This window comes from Somniosus microcephalus, chromosome 25 (genome assembly GCF_052327205.1).
Source record: "Somniosus microcephalus isolate GS21.2 chromosome 25, FLI_Smic_1.0, whole genome shotgun sequence".
Taxonomy (NCBI): Eukaryota; Metazoa; Chordata; class Chondrichthyes; order Squaliformes; family Somniosidae; genus Somniosus; species Somniosus microcephalus.
This window is the reverse complement of record NC_141011.1, coordinates 22,200,140-22,224,642: the sequence shown is the minus strand read 5'-3', so window position 1 is coordinate 22,224,642 and position 24,503 is coordinate 22,200,140. Positions and strand designations below refer to the sequence as shown.

The 24,503-nt window shown below is 50.2% G+C and overlaps 1 protein-coding gene across 1 annotated transcript in view; it reads left to right on the top strand.

Annotated features, from left to right (window-relative positions):
- Positions 1-2,351: 2,351 nt before the first annotated feature.
- p3h1 (prolyl 3-hydroxylase 1) overlaps positions 2,352-24,503 on the top strand; it is a 75,347-nt gene continuing 53,195 nt past the window's right edge. Inside the window, exon 1 of the mRNA XM_085966875.1 lies at positions 2,352-3,024. Coding sequence (XP_085823001.1) covers positions 2,581-3,024 — 444 coding nt within the window. The 5' untranslated portion in view covers positions 2,352-2,580. The remainder of the gene's footprint in view (positions 3,025-24,503) is intronic.

Genomic DNA, 24,503 nt, shown 5'->3' with positions numbered 1-24,503 from the left:
GGGAGGAAAAGATGGGACAATTGATTGGGTGGACTTGCTATTGGTGATTGGATTTATACTGGTGCATGGGTGTCTGACAGTGTTAACACAAAATCAGTTTTAATCTCATTCTGCCCAGATTTCAGAGTCACTGATTTTTTATGAAAACTATATTTTATATATCTTGTGCTCAGAGTCCTGAAATCTTCTCCTGAAGACAGTGACCTTTGCTGTGGTATGGGTTTCGCATGCCCTGGCAATCCTCCGGTACCTCGCTTAAGTGGTCGTTCTTCACCTGCGAGGCTTGATAAAAGAGCCTGAGCAGCCTATTCAATTGTGGCAGGCGTCGCAGCGGAGCACAATCCTGTGCGCGCGCACTCACTTTGCATCAGGAGTCACAGGATTGTGATCGGGGGGTGGGGTGGGAGGAATCCCTGGCTGATTCTCTTCCTCCACTACTCATGCTGCTTTCTCCTCTAATACTCTGTTTCTCTCAGCTCTCATACTTTGGTTGCTCTTCCTTCGCCTTTAATGCTTCTATCTCTCACACCACTATTACTGTATCAATTCTGTTTCCTCTTATTCCTTCATAGATTGATACAGCACAGAAGGAGGCCATTCGGCCCATCGTGCCTGTGCCGGCTCTTTGAAAGAGCGATCCAATTAGTCCCATTCCCCTGCTCTTTCCCCATAGCCCTGCAAATTTTTCCATTTCAAGTATTTACCCAATTCCCTTTTGAAAGTTACTATTGAATCTGCTTCCACCGCCCTTTCAGGCAGCGCGTTCCAGATCACAACAGCTCGCTGCGTTAAAAAAAAAACTTCTCCTCCTCTCGCCTCACCAGCTTCTGCTTTTAATTAACATACTGCAACAGGAATTACTCGATGGTAAGGCCAGAAAATGCAGACGTCTGACGATGTCATGGGACCCAATGGGATCTCCTCGCAGACCCCAGGGTTTGGGAACCCCAGTTTGTAAACGTATGCACTATACCTGGGGTTGATGCCTCTGGTTCGGACTTCTTGCTGGAGGATTCATCACATGACCTCCTCCCTCCAACCGCCCCACCTGGTCAAACAGCCATTTTCCCCCCCCATCTCCAATATTTTCATATCCATCCACCACCTTAAACATTCACTCCCTCCACCACCAGCAAGTTCCCCTCCCAGTCACACACCATCCTGACTTAGAAGCATATCGCTGATCCTTCATCGTCGCTGGGTCAAAATCCTGGAACTCCCTAACAGCACTGTGGGAGTACCTTCACCACATGGACTGCAGCGGTTCAAGAAGGCAGCTCACCACCACCTTCTCAAGGGCAATTAGGGATGGGCAATAAATGCTGGCCTTGCCAGCGACGCCCACATCCCATAAGCGAATTTAAAAAAATATACGAATAAACGAAAGAGGTCCAAGAAAATGAGTTCCCCCCACCCCCCCATTTCTTGTAATAATATTTTTCTCCCGGGTTTTGCTGTCAGCTGTGTCCTGAAGATTAATCTTTGAATCCTGGAGGCTCCGGGGCAACCGTAACTACACCGCAGCGCATACTTGGCAAAATCAACAATTCTGGTGGTTCAGGCTGGTAAAGAAAGGGTTAAATTTTCCAGCTCTTGATGGAGCAGCTCCAGCTGCCCCTCCTCCCCACCGCCAGCACACACAGATTAGAAGCAACTGTTTTCATAGACAGGGACCGCCCCCGCTCCCCCCCTCCCCGACCCCCTATAACATAAACCTCAAGATGGGAGGAAGAACTCAAACGCTATGTTTAAGTAAAAGCTCTTCTCAATCCATTCAGTGTCCAAATGATAAGTGAGGATAGTTCAGAGCCTGTAAAGCAGTCGTAAGCAAAGTCTACCCATTCCTTCCGCCCTTGCCGCAACACACAAAATGGGACCAGAGGACAAAAATTCCTGCCTTCAGATTTGTAAATTAATCTTTTTGCGCGCGCTTCAACTCCCATTGTTTCCCGAACAGCTAAACAGAGAGCGCTCTGTAACACGAGGAGAGCAAGAGAACTCCTGTTGTACAATACGTGGGCCTCGGGTTTTAGGGTAAAGGGGCCTTGAGTTTTAAAAAAAAATGACAACTTGCACTTTACAGCACCTTTAATGTAGTGAAATGTCTCGAGGCCTTTTAGAATCAGACACCAAGGAGCATTCTGGGAGGAGGATCGGGGGAGGTGACCAGAGAGGTAAATTTTTAAGAGGTTTTCGAAAGTGGAAAAAGATGTGTTGAACCCGCCTCCCCCTCAGCCACTGAAATCAGAGGTGGAGGTAGAAGGACAGTCTTTGATTTTTTTTTTGAAGTGAGTTCTTATTTCCATCACCATTACAGGAAATCTCACTCTTCCCCTGCTTTAGGTTTAAGCTTAACGCTAGCCTAACGCATAATCACCGAAAAGCTGTTTAAAGAGTTCTGGGTTTGTGAGCTGTGTTTCCTGATCCGCTCTCCATTGACTGGCTGCAGGGAGGAGACAGGCCCAGGCTCCTCCCTCAGGGAGGAAGCACTCTCTCCAGTTCAAATTTCATCCTAACCCCGTCTCCTCACAAGGCTGTGGTGCCTCTGTCTCTCTCTCTCTCTCCCTCTCCACCACTGACATGGCCCTCTGGCTCTCTTGGCCTATCTTCCTTGCTCTTACCTCGGCCAGGGGGAGCAGGGCCGAACCGCGGGCGGACAGACCCCCGCTGGAGTCGTACGACCGCCTGTTCAGCGCGGCGGTGGAGGCCTATTACCGCGACGACTGGCAAGGGGTGATCATCAACATGGAGCGGGCGCTGCAGAACCAAGTGGCTCTGCGCCGGGCGAAGGTCCATTGCCGGGCCCACTGCAGCAACACGGCGAGGTTCGTCGTCTCCAGCAGCGGACAGGACTTCTTCTTCGACATGAACTTCTTCAACACGGTGCTGAAGAAGGCCGACTGCTTGAAGGAGTGCGAGGAGGAGAAGCTGGGGCCCTACACCATGCACCACATTTCCGAGGAGGTTCTACTTGAGTTCCAGAAGAGGACTCCCTATAACTACCTGCAGATGGCTTATTTCAAGGTAATGTTAATCAGAACTACACACGATGCTTTCAAATGCATCTGCATCTTCATCTGGATGGAAACTCTCCTATCATTGTTCAAATCTACTTTTGTCTAGACTAGGTCTAGCAGTGGTTATGATTTACAGGGGCTTTCTGTGATTGTTAATTCTTACCATGAAAACTACAAGCCAGTCACCTCTTAAAATAATAGTTCACGTTTTTATTTCTGGAATCCCACGGGAGCTGAATCTTAAAGGATTCTTTCTTAACAACTCATGCCTTGCTTCTTCCTGCACTTTTAAGTAAGAAGTGGTAAATGTATGTGCTGATTAGAGTGAGGGGCGGTAGCGTTGGGGGCTGGATATTTCTCCCAGTTCAGGCACCCAGTTTTGAAAACTACCCAGCTCCTTTAGCCGGGACAGAGATTGCAGATGTTAAAAGCCTTTGGGTTGAGACGGAGGAAATCACAGGAGTGAAATCCCCTCACCCTTTGAGCCGAGACCACCCTGCAGAAATAGGAAAGAACTCGTGGGCCAGAGAATAAGAAACTCTTGTTGCAGTTTGATCCCGGTTTAGCTCCGATCGGGAATACTGTAACACAGTTAGCACCGAATGTCAGGTTGGGACAGTTCTCTTGCTCCTTTCGCCCTTTCCCACTGAATGTGAACCCTCTACAGACTGTAGAGAATTATTTTCTGCAGTGTTCATGTGAGTCGGATTTCATTCACGTGTTTGAGCACCGGCTGAGTTACGGCTGAAAGGTGCGGGACGTTGCAGACACTCAGACCCACTCTTTTAACATTTGACTAGTTTGGCGTTGAAGGGAACGCAATGTGGTGCCTGCCCCGACCTACTGCCGCCTTCCAGCGACACGGTCAGTCCTGTTTTAAATGGTGCCTTGAGTTTCTTGCTGCCCTGTTCATGCTCGCAAAATGTGGAGAGCTGGAGCTGGAGCTGGGCCTCCCCATACCCCTCCCCCAGCCAAGCCCCCCGGCCCGAGTGCCACGTAGGAGTCGGGTGTCGGCTGCAGCCTCTCAGTTACCGCTGGCAGCTTCCATTCCGTAGTCTGCAGCAAGCAGATATGAAAATCCCACTGAACTTTGGAGGACTCCGGGCCTCCCATGTCTGAAAATTAAATAAAAAGACAGCTTGTGTCTCCTGTAGGAGCAGCCCTTATAGCTAAAGTCTGGCTCGGGTGATTTAAATAAAACCTTTTTTTTCCAGTCATCAGTTTTGTAAATTGTTGTAAATTTCTTTAGCCAGTGGATTTTTGTCAGCCTCCCTATCCTGTTTAATACGCTGCTTTCCCCCCCCCACAAGGTTTTACACAGTTTTACATTCCTTATCTCCCTCATCATTCGACTTTCTCCTGCAAGATTTGCATCACCTAAGCACTACATCTTGTTTTAAAAAAAATGATAAAAAAAGACTTGCATTTCTATAGCGCCTTTCACGACCTCAGGGCGTCCCACAGCACTTCACAGCCAATGAAGTACTTTTGAAGTGTAGTCACTGTTGTAATGTGGGAACTGCGGCAGCCAATTAGCGCACAGCAAGCTCCCACAAACAGCAATATGATAATGACCAGATAATCTGCTTTTTTTTAACATAAGAATATAAGAAATAGGAGCAGGAGTAGGCCATATGGCCTCTCGAGCCTGCTCCGCCATTCAATAAGATCATGGCTGATCCTTGACCTCAACTCCACTTTCCATGATGATGTTGGTTGAGAGATAAATACTGGCCAGGATACTGGGGAGAACACCCCTGCTCTTCTTCGAATTGGTGCTGTGAGATCGTTTACATCTACCTGAGAGGGCAGATAGGGCTTCGGTTTAATATCTCATCTGAATGATGGTCCTCCCTCAGTACTGCACTGGAGCATCAGCCTAGATTTTGCCCTGCAGTCCCAGGAGTGGGACTTAAACCCACAACCTTCTGTTTTAGAGACAAGAGCGTTGCCCACTGAGCCACAGCTGACACCATCTTCATCTAGTACGATAGCAAAATACTGCAGATGTTGGAAATCCGAAATAACAACAGAAAATGCTGGAAAAACTCAGCAGGTCAGGCAACATCAGTGGAGAGAAATTTGAGTTGACGTTTCGGGTCGAACCCTTCTTCAAAACTGGAAAGAGAAGAAAATAGATCGAAGGCAGGGCTGCGATCGGACAAAAGAAGTAAAAGAAACAAAAGTAGTAGAAGAGACAATAAAAGGTATTCGAAGCTAGACGAGATGGTAATAGGCTGAGATTAAGTGTGAAGTGTACTGGCAGGGCAAGAGATAGCTGCCAGGTGTGAGAGAGAAACAAAAGGAAAGGGGGGGGGGGGGAAAGGAGTGAAAAAATTACAAGAAAAAATGTAATAGGGGCCGAGGTTATGATCTGAAATTGTTGAACTCGATATTGAGTCCGGAAGACTGCAGAGTGCCTAATCGGAAGATGAGGTGCTGTTCCATCTTCATCTATTTTATTTACTTCATTTTCTCTCCTACTATTTCAATTTAGGAATTGTCTAAAGTTTACAAAAGGTAAATCATGCTTGACTTGTAGTGTATGTACCCGTCTACCTTTAAGGGAACTATTGAATGTAACCGTTCACCTTTAAGAGAACTACTTTAGGTGTGGCACTATTTGTTTGGCTTCTGTATACTGTAATACCGACAGTGACCACACCAGTATATCAGTGTTGTGGCAGGATAACTGGGGCAGATTCGCCCTGACCTCTGAATAGTAAAGACCTGTTTGTTTGTTACTCCTGAAGTCTGTGTCGTTATTAACCGTACAACCCACAGACTTTACAGTGGCGACGAGTCCGATCGTACCCTGCGGCAAGACTACCAAAGCAAGAAGAGCGTCGAAGAGAGGCAACCGCCCTCGTCGTTCTGCTGGGAGAAAACACGAGGCTGCAGAAGGAGGAAGACTTTAGCAACAAAAGCTTCCGTCTGCAACAGGCACTGACTACCCTTCTACCACGGTACAGAGTGAGCCGATCAGCAGGGAACAAGGCGGCCGAAGAGACTGTGAGTAGGGGAAGATGTAGAAGTATCCGGAGGATAAGGGCAGAGCACTCGACCTCGGTCGAGGGGGAGCTGAGCCGGTCAGAAGTCGGGTCCAACGGCGTCGGGTGACAGCCGGACCGCGATCGGCGGGAAAGATCCGGGCGGCGACGAAGCCGCGGAGCGCTGAAACCGCGCGTGTGGGAGAGGCAGAGCCGAGCAAAGGAGGCTGCGCGAGAGCCAGCCCAGCGGCTGAACTGTTCTCCACCAACGGGGTACCCAGAGCCGGTAGAACCGAACGTACGGGGGAGAGAGCGACAGAGCCGGGTACGGAGAGAGAGACTGCGCGAGAGCCAGTCCAGCGGCTGAACTGTCCTCCGTTAACGGGGTGTACCCAGCGCCGGTAGAGCCGTGCGGGCGGGAGAGAGAGACAGAGCCGAGTAAGGGGAGCTGTGCGAGAGCCAGCCCAGCGGCTGAACCTGTCCGCTGTGGGGAAAGCGTACCCCTTCCACCAGGAAGAAACGCGGAAAGCCGCCATTAGGCGGAGAAGACGACAGAGGCGGGAAACCGCCATTGAAGTGGGCGGGGAGAGAAAGGAAGAGCGGGAAACCACCATTTTCGCGGGAAAAACCGCCATCTTAACTGCCATTGAAGTGGGCAGAGAGAGAGAGAGAGAGAGAGAAGGGAAGAGCGGGAAACCGCCATTTTCGCGGGAAAACCGCCATTTTAGAAATAAGCAGATAATAAATAATACTTAAAGAAATACTGTGCTGCTCCAAGGAAAGGAAGATGCCTAAGCGAGGGAATATTAACGATTTTAATTCTGAGACAGAAGACTGGGCCACGTACGTGGAACGCATCGAGATCTATTGTGAAGCCAACAAAATAGAGGAAGACGACAAGGCGATAACATTGTTAAACTCGATGGGCGCAAAGACATACGGGCTCTTGAAGGATTTACTAGCACCAGCTAAACCGGCGGATCAGTCTTTCGAAGAGATTGTGGCTGTTCTGAAGGACCACTTGAACCCCACACCGTTGATGTTGGCTGAACGATTCAAATTCTATGCAAGAACGCAACGGAAAGACGAAAGCAACGCAGAATACTTGGTCGAACTGCGTAGGCTAGCGAAATACTGCCAGTTCAGAGGGAATCTGACAGAGGCACTGCGAGACAAGTTCGTAGGCGGATTGTCCAAGGAAGGGACGCAAAAGCACCTACTCGAAGAGAACGACCTTACACTTGACAGGGCTGTCCTTATAGCCGCATCACACGAAGCCGCAGCGAAAGGAACGGCGGAAATGCAACTAAAGGCGGTGGCACTCGGGGTGGACCAAATTACCTCGAGTACAACAAAATGCTATCGTTGTGGGAAGACAACACACGACCAGAATCAATTAAGAACCAAGAATGTAGGAAATGTGGCAAACTGGGTCACATCGCTAAGGTATGCCGGTCAGGGAAGAAGACCAACAACCAAAGGAAGCCATCACAAGAAAAGTACAACAAGGTATACAAGGGGGCTGAGAAGAGTTCAGACGAACAGAATCCAGACTCAGATCCAAACGGCCAGGAGCTGGGTAGTCTGAGTATCCACCATGTGAGTAAGGAAGCTGACCTACAAACTATCTGGGTCATGCTAAAAATAGCTGGAGTCCAAGTGAAAATGGAGTTGGACACTGGATCAGCTGTATCAGTCATAAATCGAAGGGATTATCACCGGCTATTCCCACACATACCCTTAAGAGATACCAAGTTCGTATTGCAGACATACACGGGGCATAAAGTATACCCCATGGGAAAAATAAGAGTCAAGGTGAGAGATAGGGGTAAAGTACACCCAAGAATGAACTTGTACGTACTACCTGAGGGAGGACCACCACTTCTAGGACGGGAGTGGATCAAGAAAATAGACATGGAATGGCACTACCTACAAGCAATGACGAGTGAGGACTCGGTGCAGACAAGTAGCTCAGACTCTGAGCCGGAAGACGATAAGTCCAGCCCACGTATGAAAAACAAGGTTAACATGAACTCACTGACTAAGGTTGGAAAAACGATGGCGTGCATAAAGACAGAGAATTCTGAGTCTGTTCAAGTTACAGACATATGCATTACGGAGGAACACCGGGCTCGAACTCAACGTTATTTCAAAGTACGACAACAATTAGAACAATTAAGTTACCGTCTCGTACAAGAGATGAAAACAATGAAAAAGTTCTATGACACCGAATGGGAGAGTCTGGAAAGACAACAGAACCTGCTGGCTCAAGCAGAGAGCGACCATAGAGCCATCGGGACCAATTACTGATCACATCTCCCTTATGATGTTCAGGAGTTAGAATATTTGCATGATCTAGAGATACAGCATAAAGGCAAACCACGCTACACTGAGGATTTTGTTCTGCAATTGGAGACGGAGCTAGTGCAGGCAAGGTTAAGAGAAGCTGAATCGCAGTGTGCACTTAAAGAGATGCAGAAAAAAATCTTGGACATGGAAAAGAGAAACGCTTCTTTACCTGATGTGAATAATGTGGTCATGTTGCAAGAGGAGCTTATAGGGGCGAAACTGAAAGAAGCTAAGCAAAGGATGTTGGAACTTGAAACACAGAACCAAATCAGCAGTAACCAGCTATGTCGAGCAGAGAAGGAGTGCTATGGTCTACATGAGAAGGTGCAATATCTCCCAGCCCAGAATAAGGGTCTACTCACTCAGTTAAATGAAAGTAAACGGAAAATGGCTGAGATAGACTGCAAGAATAAAGAAGATTTGATGGCAGTGAGACTTCAAGAGGCAGATAGCATAGCAGCCTTGGCTGAACTACAACAGGAAATTGGGAAAGAAGCAAATGAAGAGGAATCTTCAGGAAGCCAGGATTTTATTCCAGTTCTTCTCTACGACTCCTTACAAGCAGAGTGTGAGAAGTTGAAAGAACAGTATGAACAGGCCCAGGCTACAATTCTGGAGGGGATTAACTCGGCAACCTCTGAAAAGCTAGTTTCAGTAGAAGCATATGAACAACTAAAGGTTGAACATGAGCAAGAAGTCCAAAGGCTGCAGGAAATTCTTGATGAGCTCAAGGCCAAGACAGACTCATCGGTAGAAGTTCCATCCATAGATGAGAATTTAGAGGTGAAAGACATGGCAGAACATGAAAGACAAGATGTCCAAGAACTCATAAAAATATTGAAGGAAACCCAAGTCAAATATGAGGCGGCAATGACCGAGGTTCAACGACTTGAAGAACAAATTCAACTGGGAATCCTTTCAGTGGAAGGAAAGGAAACTGTAAGAAACACAGAGACTGTAAGAATGGGCCCTGAACATGAGCTAGGGAGCATCAAGGCGCAACTTCTTCGAGCGCTTGAAACCAAAGTACAAGAGGAAAGGAAGGTGAAAGCATTGGAGGGAAAGGTGGATGAAATGGAGAAGACTCTGATCCACAGAGTCCCCGTGGAAGAGTTAACGGTCAGCCAACTCCTTCACATGCTGAGAGACAAGACTCCACAATGGGAACACGAGCTTCAATCTTCAAAGGGAAGGAATTCGGAGCTCCCAAAAGTTACGGAAATAACTGAGGTGGCAACACAGATTTTGTATTACAGTTTACTCTATGAAGAGTTCGTTGAATCACGTCAATGTGAACAGAAGAATGTTGAAACAGCTGCTTCAGTAGAAGGATTAAATAGCCTGATAACGCAATCCCCGATGGAAGGGAAGGTATTGAACTCACAAATGAGGTCAGTAGTGAAGGAATGGCAGACAACCCAGGAAGAGCGGGATGAATATGAATGTTTGAAGAAGTCTTTTCAAGAAAGATGGTTAGGGAAGGAACCACCATCGGCTAACGTCCAGATGGATAAGAAGGAAGTAGAAGGGCCTCTCACTGGCCTAACTCAGGACGATCCCGAATATTACCATGACCTGTTGAGTGACACTGAATATTACGAGGATCTGGTCTGCTCAGTTTGTGATGAAAACTCCCAAAGTGCTGAAATCCGGATGAAGCACTTAAGGTCTAAGGAACATAGGGAGTTGGTGGCGCTACAGCTGGCAGCTGAGAAAGGAGCTCCGAGAGTTTCAAAAAGGCAGAAAAGAAAAAGAAGAAGCAGAAGATAATAACCGTCTAAAATATTATCACTTCTACCATCTCAGGCGGGACACTACGAAAGGAGCTAAATTAGTTGAAAAACCGGAAATGATCAAGACAGACAGTTGGTTGTAAAAGTCCGCACTGCTGGTTCAACAGGACGAAAGTTCAAGCTGTTACGTCAAGAAAAAGGCTATGGAGGAGTCACGCTAGCCATGTGAACCGGCTACACCAAAGAGATGCTGTTCGGAACGAGTCGAGATCAGAGACTGAATCTATGAACTGTTCCCACCGAGATTATATCTGTAAATTGTTTTATATGAAGTTGAAGATATGTATGTTTAACGGGGACTCTGTAAGTAATAAGCTAAAAAGGGAGGATTGTAGTGTATGTACCCGTCTACCTTTAAGGGAACTATTGAATGTAACCGTTCACCTTTAAGAGAACTACTTTAGGTGTGGCACTATTTGTTTGGCTTCTGTATACTGTAATACCGACAGTGACCACACCAGTATATCAGTGTTGTGGCAGGATAACTGGGGCAGATTCGCCCTGACCTCTGAATAGTAAAGACCTGTTTGTTTGTTACTCCTGAAGTCTGTGTCGTTATTAACCGTACAACCCACAGACTTTACATGACTAATCTACTGGAATTTTTTGAGGATGTAACTGGTAGAATAGATAAGGGAGAACCAGTGGATGTGGTGTATTTGGACTTTCAGAAGGCTTTCGATAAGGTCGCGCATAAGAGACTAGCGTGCAAAGTTAAAGCACATGGGATTGGGGGTAAGGTATTGACTTGGATAGAAAACTGGTTGGCAGACAGGAAGCAAAGAGTTGGAATAAACGGGTCTTTTTCCGAGTGGAAGGCAGTGACTAGTGGGGTACCGCAGGGATCGGTGCTAGGACCCCAGTTATTCACAATATATATTAATGATCTAGATGAAGGAACTAGATGTAATATCTCCAAGTTTGCAGATGACACAAAGCTGGGTGGGCGTGTGTGCTGTGAAGAGGATGCAGAGAAACTCCAGTACGATTTGGACAGGTTGGGCGATTGGGCAGATGCATGGCAGATGCAGTATAATGTGGATAAATACGAGGTTATCCACTTTGGTAGCAAAAACAGGAAGGCAGATTATTATTTGAACGGCAATAGATTGGGAAAATGGGAAGTGCAATGAGACCTGGGTGTCCTTGTGCACCAGTCACTGAAGGTAAGCATGCAGGTGCAGCAGACGGTTAAGAAGGCAAATGGTATGCTGGCCTTCATAGCGAGAGGATTCGAGTACAGGAGCAAGGATGTCTTGCTGCAGTTGTACAGGGCCTTGGTGAGACCACACTTTGAGTATTGTGTGCAGTTTTGGTCACCTTATCTGAGGAAGGATGTTCTTGCCATGGAGGGAGTGCAGCGAAGATTCACCAGACTGATACCTGGGATGGCAGAAATGATGTATGAAGAGAGATTGGGTCGATTAGGCTTATATTCACTAGAGTTTAGAAGAATGAGAGGGGATCTCATTGAAACTTATAAAATTCTAACAGGACTAGACAGATTAGATGCAGGAAGGCTGTTCCCGATGACGGGGGAGTCCAGAACCAGGGGTCACAGTCTAAGGATAAGGGGTAAGCCATTTAGGACTGAGATGAGGAGGAATTTCTTCACCCAGAGAGTGGTGAACCTGTGGAATTCTCTACCATAGAAGACAGTTGAGGCCAATTCATTAAATATATTCAAGAAGGAGTTAGATATATTTCTTGAGGCTAAGGGGATCAAGGGATATGGGGAGAAAGCAGGGACAGGTTACTGAATTTGAATGATCAGCCATGATCGCATTGAATGGCGGAGCAGGCTCGAGGGGCCGAATGGCCTACTCCTGCTCCTATCTTCTATGTTTCTATGTCTTACACTTCGGGCTTTGGCCTTTCATTTAGGCTTCTTAATTTAAAAAAAATCTCAGCTATACGTGAAAAAAGAATTAGTATAAAAATATCCTGTAACATTAGAAACTTATGTAATAAGAAAAACTAGCTGGATCTCCTTTGATGGCTTAGTGACTGATTGCAATGCCTGGTTTGGTTCTGGGGTCTGTGGTTCAATCTGTGGCCTATGCCGAGTGCAGTTGTCAGGGTTCTACTATTGGCCTCAGTCCCCCTGGACTAGGGAAGGGAAAAACCAACCAAGGTGCCCACTCCTGTTTCCTGCTGAAAAATCTTGCCCACATGGGTACCGGGACAAGATTGGGCTCGACTGTGATGTTTCCTATGGTCGAAGAGCCTGCTGACTAGTCTAGGTTCATAGGTGAAGAATGGGAATGAGGTGAGAGAGCAGAAGCCTGAGGGAAAATTACCCCAGCCTTGAGGAGAAGAGGGACAAAAGTAAGGAAACCTGGCTTTATATCTGAGTGGGGTAGAAGAGTTTAGAAAATAATAACCCTCACCAATATAGGAACATAGGAACAGGAGGAGGCCATTTAGCCCCTCGAGCCTGTTCCGCCATTCAATGAGATCATGGCTGATCTGCGACCTAACTCCATATACCCGCCTTTGTAATTCCACCCTACGTAAACTTGAGGTCATCCAAAACTCGGCTGCCCACGTCCTAACTCACACCAAGTCCCGTTCGCCCATCACCCCTGTGCTCGCTGACCTATATTGGCTCCCGGTTAAGCAGCGCCTCGATTTCAAAATTCTCATCCTTGTTTTCAAATCCCTCCATGGCCTCGCCCTTCCCTATCTCTGTAATCTCCTTCAGCCCCACAACCCCCCCGAGATCTCTGCACTCCTCTAATTCTACCCTCTTGAGCATCCCTGATTATAATCGCTCAACCTTTGGTGGCCGTGCCTTCTGTTGCCAAGGCCCTAAGCTCTGGAATTCCCTGCCGAAACCTGTCCGCCTCGCTACCTCTCTTTCCTCCTTTAAGACGCTCCCTAAAACCTACCTCTTTGACCAAGCTTTTGGTCAGCTGCCCTAATTTATCCTTATGTGGCTCGGTGTCAAATTATTTATCTTAAAATACTCCTGTGCAGCACCTTGGGACGTTTTACTACGTTAAAGGTGCTATATAAATACAAGTTGTTGTTGTCCCATATCCTTTAATAACTTTGGTTAATAAAAATCTATCAATCTCAGATTTAAAATGAACAATTGATCTAGCATCAAGTGCTGTTTGCGGAAGAGCGTTCCGAATGATGGCTTGACCCAGGGCGAGTGTTGGAGCGGCTGCGATGACGGGTAGCAGATGTAAAGGTGAAAGAGGCATCAGTGTGGGTAAGGGTGGGGAAAGAGGGTCAATCCACCTTTTGTTTATGTCCATCGGGGCCAACTGGTTGGCTGCAACCTCAGGCTTGTGACATGTTAATATGTGCAAGGTTGTCGCCGCCAGAGGAAATGCGATCGTTATCTCCCACGGGTTCTCCGAGTGCCAGCCAGGTGTCAGATTGAGTGTCTCTTGGTTAAAGCCGGATGTTCCTGCCAATCAACCTGGTGCATGAACTATCTCCTGCCATTGTATCGCTGCTCCCAGTTTTCTTGGCCAACTCAGTCTCCAGAAGCCGTGCTGGCTGAGAACATATACGGGTGTTGTTGGCCGTTGCTTCAATTCACCTGAATCCACCGTTCGGCAGCACGTCATAGCTGCTGAGCCAGACCGGACCTTGCAGCACACGTGCGCCAGGACTTTCCTCAGAGCTTCTCCTGCTCTGCCGACGTAACTTAAGTGTAAATTCGGCAGTGGAGCAGGAGCAGTCTCAAGGAAATTCCCAGCGGGTGTTTTTAGAACCCTGTTATATGAGATCTGTTAGAAGTATTTGAAGACCATTGAAACAGCAACAACAAGTTGCATTTATATAGCACCTTTACAGGAGCATTAATCAGACAAAATCTGTGATGTGCCTCAATGAATCCGAGACTCGACGTTAACGGAGCAAAGCAAGGCTTTTATTAACTCAGAAAGTAATACACATTGGAGAAGTGTCTCTCATCCAGAGATCTGCTGTACTGCTGTGAGACACGGTAGGGCTTGCTTAAGTAGGGGCCAGGTATGGGCGGAGCCCTACACACAATACAATACAGGTAAGGAAATGAAACTGAAACTAAACTAAACACAGGGAATACAGTGCCTGATGAATGGCATATTTCATCACATTCACCCCTTCTACAGATTTAGTCTGTTCGGGGGTTTGATAGTCCTCTGTGACCGACGTAGCTTTTGTGGTGCCGTGGGTGTCGGCTGGGTGGCCCCGGTGGCCTCCTGGGTCTCTGCCGGGGGCGCCGCCAGGGTTGTTGAAGGGGTAGTTGGTGGGGGCACCGTTGGTCGATGTTCTTCCGGGGGTGGTGAAAGGATAGTGGGTGGGTAAGAATTGCTGTGATCGTTGTTGCTGTTGTTGTCATGGTTGTTGTCGTTACCGGCTGGGGCGACGTCTTTTATGGACACGGTGTCCTCCCTTCCGTCGGCGTGCCAGACATACGCGTATTGGGGGTTGGCGTGGAGTAGGTGCACTGACTCCACGAGGGGGTCCGTCTTGTGGCCCCTCACATGCCTTCGTACAAATACCGGACCTGGGGTGGAGAGCCATGACGGCATGGATACGCCTGAGGTGGATTTCCGGGGAAAGACAAACATTCGTTCATGAGGCGTGGCATTAGTGGCAGTAAACAATAGCGACCGTATCGAATGGAGCACATCTGGGAGGACTTCCTGCCAGCGGGAGATAGGGAGGCCCTTGGTCCTTAGAGCTAGAGTGATTGCTTTCCATACTGTCCCGTTCTCTCGCTCCACCTGGCCGTTACCCTGGGGGTTGTAGCTGGTGGTACGGCTCGTGGCGATCCCCCTGGACAGCATGTACTGGCGTAGCTCTTCAGTCATGAAGGACGCCCCCCTATCCGTATGGATGTAGCTCAGCATACCGAACAGGCAGAACAGGCTGTTGAGGCATTTAATGACCGTGGCGCTGGTCATGTCTGGGCAGGGGAAGGCGAATGGGAAATGGGAGTATTCGTCCACAATGTTCAGGAAGTAAACATTGCGGTTGTGGTAAACCACTGTCTGTATTCCACTGTGTACATGCCTGGACATGCCTCGGCTGACTCCTCCCACAAGTCCTAGTATAAAGGTGACTGCTCCCCAGCCCTTTGTATTTCTGGACCGGTCGACCACTCGAGGCAGACCTTCATTCTTTTGTTAATAAAAGCCTTTAGTTACTCTCTTAACTCTCAGTCTTTTATGAGTAATTGATAGCGCATCAATTTTATTAACAAAATTTTTATAATGGAGAAGATCCTCACACCAGCATGCCTGGACTTAGATCATCGGGAGGCGGACTCATCCACCAAGTTTACTCACTGGCTTAAGTGTTTCGAAAAATTCCTGACCGCCTCCGCAGCAATCAAATCGGACGAGGACAAACTGGATGTCCTGACCTCCAAAGTGAACCACCGAGTGTACTCGGTCATCCAAGACGCGACCTCGTACGCGGACGCTATCAAGCTCCTCAAGGACCAGTACACGCGCCCAGTGAACGAAGTGTACGCCAGGCACCTTCTGGGGAGTCGTAAACAACAACCTGGGGAATCGACCGTGGAATACCTTCAGGCACTGTCTGTGCTTGGCCGGGCCTGTGGTTGTAAGGATGTAAAGGCCGCCGTGTACACAGAGGAACTTATCCGGGACGCTTTTGTAGCGGGCCACAGATCCAATTACACCCGACAGCGACTGTTGGAGCAGAGTGACCTCGACCTCAACAAGGCCTCTGAACTCGCACTATCATTGGATGCAGCCTACCGGGGCATGGATGCCTACTCCTCTGCACCGTGGACGCCGCGGGGAATGACAGCCTGGGACACGGTAGGACCGCCTCATAGCGCCGTGCCACCCCAGCCACACCCCAGCAACGGCCCAACTACCGCAGCAGTGTCCCAAGGCCAGACAGCAGTGCCCCAAGGCCAGAAATGCTACTTCTGTGGCCAGGCAAAACACCCCAGAGCGCGCTGCCCGGCGAAAAACGCGATCTGCTCGGGCTGCGGGAAGAAGGGACACTACGCTAGCGTCTGCAGGGCCAAAGCCACCCCGAACCCCAGCAGCGCCGCGTGTGGGCCATGCGGGCCGCCATCTTGGGCCTCCCCGGCCATGTGCGAACCACCGGTACAGCAGCCATTTTGGATGCCTCCAGCCACATGGGGATCATGGACGCCGCCATCTTGGACGACAGCCGGAACGCAGCAGGCCCCCAACACCGCCTCATCTGATACCCGCAGCGACACACCGACCCCTACACTGGCATCCGTTACACTGGACCAAGCGAGACCGCACCAGCTGGCCAGTTCCACAATGGACATTAAGGTAAATGGTCACGATACAATCTGCCTTTTTGACTCTGGGAGCACGGAGAGCTTCATCCACCCCGACACGGTGCGGCGTTGCTCTCTCCCAGTCCTGCCTGCGCACCAGCGGATTTCTATGGCCTCCGAGTCCCAGTCGGCGGACATCGGTGGCTACTGCGTGGTGACACTCGTAGTAGACGGGACTGTGTACGATCATTTTAAACTTCTGGTCCTGCCCGACCTCTGCGCTGCCGTCCTGCTGGGATTAGATTTTCAGTGCCACCTTAAAAGTGTTACGATGGCGTACGGTGGACCCCTACCCCCACTCACAGTCCGCAGCCAGCAGCTTCCAAATTGCCCGCCGTGCACCAGGTGCAACCTCTCCACACTCAGAGTCACCCCCCCCCCACTGTTTGCTAACCTCACCCCCGACTGTAAGTCCATCGCCACAAAGAGCAGGCGATACAGTGCCGGGGACAGGGTTTTCATTAAAACCGAAGTGAAGCGGCTCCTGAAGGAAGGGATTATTGAGGGCAGCACCAGCCCCTGGCGAGCCCAGGTTGTGGTCATTAAGACCGGCGAGAAGCAGCGCCTGGTCATCGACTACAGCCAGACAATAAATCGCTACACCCTGCTGGACGCCTACCCACTCCCCCGCATAGCTGATATGGTCAACCAGATCGCGCAGTACCACGTCTTCTCGACCATTGACCTGAAATCAGCGTACCACCAGCTCCCTATCCGCCCTGAGGACCGCCAGTATACTGCCTTAGAGGCAAACGGCCGCCTCTATCACTTCCTTAGGGTTCCCTTTGGCGTCACCAACGGGGTCTCCGTCTTCCAAAGGGAGATGGACCGGATGGTAGATCAAAATGCGTTGCAGGCCACTTTCCCATATCTGGACAATGTGACCATCTGCGGCCGTGACTTGCAGGACCATGACGCAAACCTCGAAAAATTCCTTCGCACCGCCCAACTCCTGAACCTGACATATAACAAGGAGAAGTGCATATTCCGCACAAACCGCCTCGCCACCCTTGGCTGTGTTGTGGAACACGGAGTCATCGGCCCCGACCCCGACCGGATGCGTCCCCTTATGGAACTCCCACTGCCCCACTGCCTCAAGGCCCTGAAGAGGTGCCTAGGGTTTTTCTCCTATTACGCCCAGTGGGTCCCCTACTATGCGGACAAGGCCCGTCCGCTGATCAAGTCCACCTCTTTTCCCTTGACGGCAGAGGCCCGCTTAGCCTTCCACCATATCAAGGAGGACATTGCCAAAGCCACCATGCACGCAGTGGACGAATCCATCCCCTTCCAGGTGGAAAGCGACGCGTCCGACTTTGCCCTGGCCGCTACCCTCAATCAGGCGGGGAGACCCGTGGCCTTCTTTTCACGAACCCTCCAAGGCCCGGAGACCAGGCACTCCGCTGTTGAGAAGGAGGCCCAGGCGATTGTGGAGGCTGTGCGTCATTGGAGGCACTACCTGGCCGGAAAACGATTTACCCTGCTCACTGACCAGCGTTCAGTTGCTTTCATGTTTAACAACAAGCAGAGGGGCAAAATCAAAAATGACAAGATCTTGAGGTGGAGAATCGAACTTTCCACCTACAATTACGAGATCTTGTACCGGCCCGGGAAGCTCAATGAACCCCCGGATGCGCTATCGCGTGGCACCTGCGCCAGCGCGCAGATCGATAGACTGCGGGCCCTCCACAATGACCTCTGCCACCCGGGGGTCACCAGGTTCTTCCACTTCATCAAGGCCCGCAACCTGCCTTACTCTATTGAGGAGGTCAGGACCATGACCAGGAACTGCCAAGTCTGCGCTGAGTGCAAACCGCACTTTTATAGACCAGACAGGGCCCACCTGATAAAAGCCACTCGCCCCTTCGAGCGCCTGAGCGTTGATTTTAAAGGGCCTCTCCCCTCCTCCGACCGCAATGTGTACTTCCTCAATATTATTGATGAGTACTCCCGTTGCCCGTTCGCCATCCCCTGCCCGGACATGACCAGTGCCACGGTCATTAAATGTCTGAACGACCTCTTCACCCTGTTCGGTTTCCCCAGCTATATCCATAGCGACCGGGGCTCATCGTTTATGAGCGACGAACTCCGTCAGTACCTGCTAACTAGGGGTATTGCCACAAGCAGGACCACCAGTTACAACCCCCGGGGGAACGGACAGGTGGAAAGAGAAAATGCGACAGTTTGGAAGGCCGCCCTGCTAGCCTTAAAGTCTAGGGGCCTTCCAACCTCCCGCTGGCAGGATGTGCTCCCCGATGCGCTCCACTCTATTCGGTCACTGCTCTGCACTGCCACTAACGCCACCCCTCATGAGAAAATGTTTGTCTTCCCAAGGAAGTCCACATCGGGGACATTGCTACCGCCATGGCTGACGTCCCCAGGGCCGGTCCTACTGAGAAGACACGTGAGGACCCATAAAACGGACCCCCTGGTCGAGAGGGTCGACCTCCTCCACGCCAACCCCCAGTATGCTTACATTGCATACCCGGACGGGCGGGAGGACACAGTCTCCATAAGAGACCTTGCACCCTCGGGGGCCGCAGTAACCCACTACTCACTACCACCCCCCCCCACGATCCGATATCCAGCCCCAGCAGACGGCAGGCCTGGGCCCCGCGACCCGCTCGACATCTACGAGGACGACACGCCTGTGCCACAGCCTACGCAGGACTCGACGCCGGAAGCTCCACTACCCCTGCCGTCGCCACGCCGATCACAGCGGCAGACAAGACCTCCGGAGAGACTCCAATACACTAACTTTTAATACACTTCACCCCGCCGGACTCAATTTTAAACAAGGGGTGAATGTGGTAAACCACTGTTTGTATTCCACTGTGTACATGCCTGGACATGCCTCGGCTGACTCCTCCCACAAGTCCTAGTATAAAGGTGACTGCTCCCCAGCCCTTTGTATTTCTGGACCGGTCGACCACTCGAGGCAGACCTTCATTCTTTTGTTAATAAAAGCCTTTAGTTACTCTCTTAACTCTCAGTCTTTTATGAGTAATTGATAGCGCATCAGCGGTCGACTGACGGGAGGGGGCCCTTGAAATCTAAGCTGAGCCGCTCAAAGGGCCGTGTAGCTTTGATTAAGTGGGCTCTATCTGGGCGGCAGAACCGAGGCTTGCACTCAGCGCAAGTGCGGCAGTTCCTGGTCAGAGACCGAACTTCCTCAATCGAGTAGGGTAAGTTGCGGGACTTTATGAAGTGGAACAGCCGTGTGACCCCTGGGTGGCAGAGGTCGTTGTGGAGGGTCTGTAGCCGATCCCCGGTGGCGCTGGCACACATCCCTCGTGAGAGGGCGTCGGGGGATTCGTTAAGGGCCCCTGGCCGGTAAATGATGTCATACTCGAAGGTGGAGAGCTCGATCCGCCACCTAAGAATCTTATCATTTTTAATCTTCCCCCTCTGTTTATTATTGAACATAAACGCTACCGACCGCTGGTCGGTAAGTAGGGTGAAGCGTTTGCCGGCTAGGTAGTGCCGCCAGTGGCGCACTGCCTCCACGATGGCTTGGGTCTCCTTTTCCACGGAGGAGTGTCTGATCTCGGGCCCTTGGAGGGTCCTCGAGAAGAAAGCTACGGGCCGCCCCGCCTGGGTGAGGGTGGCCGCCAAGGCAAAGTCAGACGCATCACTTTCCACTTGAAAGGGAGTGTTCTCGTCCACTGCCTGTAGCGTGGCCCGCTCAATATCCCGCTTAATGCTTTTGAAGGCGGCGTGGGCCTCAGCAGAGAGCGGAAAAGAGGATGCTTTCAAGAGGGGGCGGGCTTTGTCGGAGTAGTTGGGGACCCATTGGGCATAATAAGAAAATAACCCCAGGCACCTTTTCAGGGCTTTGGGAGTGTTGGGCAGGGGGAGCTCCCGTAGGGGGCGCAATCGGTCGGGGTCTGGTCCGATTTCCCCATTCTCCACCACGCTGCCTAGTATGCAGAGGCGCGTGGTGTTGAAAACGCACTTGTCCTCGTTGTAAGTGAGGTTGAGTTTTTGTGCGGTTTTCAGGAACCTCTCGAGGTTCGAGTCGTGATCCTGCTGGTTGTGACCGCAGATGGTGACGTTGTCGAGGTAGGGGAAGGTTGCCTGCAAGTGGTGGTCATCGACCATGCGGTCCATCTCCCTCTGGAAGACCGAGACCCCATTCGTCACCCCAAAGGGGACTCTGAGGAATTGGTAGAGGCGTCCGTTCGCCTCGAAGGCGGTGTACGGGCGGTCCTCTGGTCTGATAGGGAGCTGGTGGTACGCTGACTTGAGGTCGATGGTGGAGAACACCCGGTATTGGGCGATTTGGTTCACCATCTCGGATATGCGGGGTAGCGGGTAGGCGTCTAGCTGGGTGTATAGATTAACCGTCTGGCTATAATCTATCACCATCCGCTTCTTCTCGCTACCCCTCACCACCACCACTTGGGCGCGCCACGGGCTGTTGCTGTGTTCGATAATGCGCTCCTTCAGGAGCCTGTCTACCTCGGTCGCGATAAACCGCCTGTCCTCCCAGCTGTACCTCCTGCTTTTGGTCGCTATTGGCTGGCAGTTAGGGGTAAGGTTCACGAATAGCGAAGGCGGCTTTACCTTCAGGGTAGCCAGACCGCACACTGTGAGGGGCGGCTGGGACCCACCGTAATTGAGCGTGATGCTTTGGTGGTGGCACTGGAAATCCAGGCCCAAGATCACGCTCGCACATAGATTCTTCATGATTAGTAATTTAAAATTATCGTATACAGTTCCGTTAACGGACAATTGTACCGCGCAGTAACCCATAATGGGCGATGTCTGGGTTTTATCAGCCATAGAGATGGTGCCCTGAGCAGGGACCACCGTTAGAGAGAGTTGTTGTGCTAGTTCAGGGTGGATAAAACTCTCCGTGCTTCCACTGTCAATTAAACATTTAACCCCGCACCCGTTTACCTCGATGTCCACCATTGATTTGGATAGCGGGTGCGGTCTGGTCTGGTCCACTGTGACCGATGCCACTGTAGGGCCCTGATCGAGACAAGATGGCGTCCACGCTGTCTGCTCACAAGATGGCAGACCCCACGAGGTCGGGCAAGATGGCGTCCAAGATGGCCGCTCCCACGGCGCACACGCGGCGGTGGCGGGTTTTCCAGCGGGGTTCCCTCTGCACACCTTCCCGAAGTGCCTCTTCTTACCGCACTTAAAGCAGGTGGTGCCTTTCGCCGGGCACAGGTTTCTGATGTGCTTCGGCTGCCCGCAGAAGTAGCAGTTGGGGCCCCGACGCGTCGCGGCTGTCGTAGGGCTTCTGGGGGGAGAGCGGGGCCCCGACGGTGTCGGGCTGCCGGGCGGGGAAGATGCCTTCCAAGATGGCGGCGCCCTTGGTGCACACGTGGCGGCGTGGGTGGCACGGGCCGAAGAGTAGGCATCCGAGTTTCTCTGGGCCACATCCAGGGATCGCGCTGTGTCCACAGCCTGTTTCAGGTCCAATCCCGTTTTTTCCAGTAGTCTCTGCCGGATGTAAGTGGAGCTGAGGCCTGCGATAAAGGCATCACGAACAAGCTCATCAGTGTACACTGCGGCTTTTACATCTTGGCACTTGCAGTCTTTGCCAAGCGTTTTCAGGGTGACTAGGAACTCATCCAGCGATTCCCCAGGTCGCTGTGTGCGAGTAGCGAGCAGATGCCTAGCGTACACCTCGTTCGTAGGCTGCTGGTAATGCGCCTTTAGGATGTCGCAGGCGGCCGGGTACGTGTCGGCATCTTGGATGAGGGGGTAAACCCGGTGGCTTACCCAATTCCGCAGGATTCCGAGTTTCATACTCTCAGCGTCCGTAGCGCCTGTGATGGCTGCGGAATTGTCCAGGAAGAATTCCATACACTTAAACCAGTGCCCGAATCGTGCCGATGCGTCCGAAGCATGCGGGTCCAAATCCAAACGTTGGAGTTTCAAGAGTTGGTCCATTGCGTTGAAAATTGAGTTAATAAAATTGATGTGCCTCAATGAATCCGAGACTCAACGTTAACGGAGCAAAGCAAGGCTTTTATTAACTCAGAAAGTAATACACATTGGAGAAGTGTCTCTCATCCAGAGATCTGCTGTACTGCTGTGAGACACGCTGGGGCTTGCTTAAGTAGGGGCCAGGTATGGGCGGAGCCCTACACACAATACAATACAGGTAAGGAAATGAAACTGAAACTAAACTAAACACAGGGAATACAGTGCCTGATGAATGGCATATTTCATCACACTCTGACACCGAGCCGCATGAGATATTGGGGCAGAAGACCAAAAGCTTGGTCAAAGAAGTACGTTTTAAGGAGAGAGGCAAAGAGGTTTAGGGAGGGAATTCCAGAGCTTATGGCCTAGGCAGCTGAAGGCACGGCCACCAATTGTGGAGCGAAGAAAATTGGAGATGCACAAGAGGGCGGAATTGAAGGAGTGCAGAGATCTCGGAGGGTTGTAGGGCTGGAGGAGGTGACAGAGATAGGGAGGAGTCATTCTATGGGGCTTAAAATGGTTAAAGTATCGGTGGAAGTTAAGTAATGCATTGCTACCTAATCTGCTGACCAAATTTTTGCTTCTGTATCATCTTTATTATTATTAATAATATTAATCTGTTATTTCTATCCTGAGCTGTACCGTCTGGCAGCGTGGTGTTTTCTGCTAGTTCGGAGAGATCTGTGGCACATAGTGTATAGGAAGTATTATATTTGGTGCATAGCCCAGTCGTAGAAGGGTTCACTGCTCATCTTGTAGCAATGCTACCCCGGCTATAAGACACATATAGAATGTGCGGGCCTGCTATGGAAGCTGACTTAAAGAATTGAGGAGAAGCCTGAATTGTAGCAGTCTTCCTGGACAATCAATTCCACACATTCACCACCCTTTGTGTGAAATAGTTAGATTGAAACTACCTGCTCAGCTTCCCTCTCCTGAGCTAGAGTCCTTGCCCCCCAGTTACAGAGTTTACCACAGGTGACAGGTCAGTTCAGGAGCCTTAGGCCCAAAACCAACAAGAATCTTGTCAGGAGCCCGTAGTCCTAACTGCACAAGATTCCAGACTGCCGCACACTACACTGTAATCAGTCTGGGCTATGTAAATGCTTTGGTTCATTTATAAACTTGTCGAGCACAAACCTTAGCTGTCTCGGGACTGAAGTTTAAATTACAGAATTCCCACTGCTTGGCAGTAAGAATTGGCCTATCATTATCTCAGTCCTGAAGCTGCCCCTCCCACCCCTAAACCCCTCAGCTTCCTTACTTCCCGCCCTACCTTCAAAAGGCTTTTTGAACCCCACATTTTCAACCAAGCCTTCAGTCATTTCTCTTAACTCCCCATAAAGGCTGAGCATCTGTTGCTTTTTCCTCTGTGACGGGGCTTGGAGCTCTCTATGTTAAAGGTGCTATATAATTGCAAAATTTTTTTTCTTGTGTATCCCATGGGATGTACTGAATCTAAAGCTCTTTATGGACATCATCTGCAGCCTGAGACTTCCTTATAACTTCTTACTCCATCTCTATATATTTCTGTCATTTTATGTTATAATCTCAGTAAGACGATGGGCTGGATTTTGATTGAGGAGGCGTGTAGGAGGCGGGACTACAACTTTCGGGGTTGTAGTCCTGCCTCCATCGAGTTGTGGCCAACCCACGCGATTTTCACTTGATTGACCTTGTTGAGCCCGTCCAGCGGGCTCAGCAGGCCAAGTAAGGGCCACCCGGCAACAGGTGACATCACAGATTGACATTTCATCTGTCAAAAGCTTTTGACAGATGAAATATCAGCGTTTGACAGCTGTTTGAAGCTGTCAAACACTGACAATCTGTACTCCAAGTTAATTCCTTCCTCTCAGGCTGATTTAGAGATCTCTCCAGAACAGAAAGCTGAATGCTGCAACTTTTGACAGCTCGCGGCCATTCTGCTTTCTGTGCCGGTGAGATGAGGGACTCCCGAGATGTGAAGGAAGGAAGGCTGTAAAGGTAAGTAAATGTAAGTAAAACTTCTTTAAACACTTTACACACACCAAACACACTTACCTCTGCACTCATGCACCCATCACTCACCTGAACATCAGACATCTCGAACCCTCCAAGCCCTTCAGCCCGACGG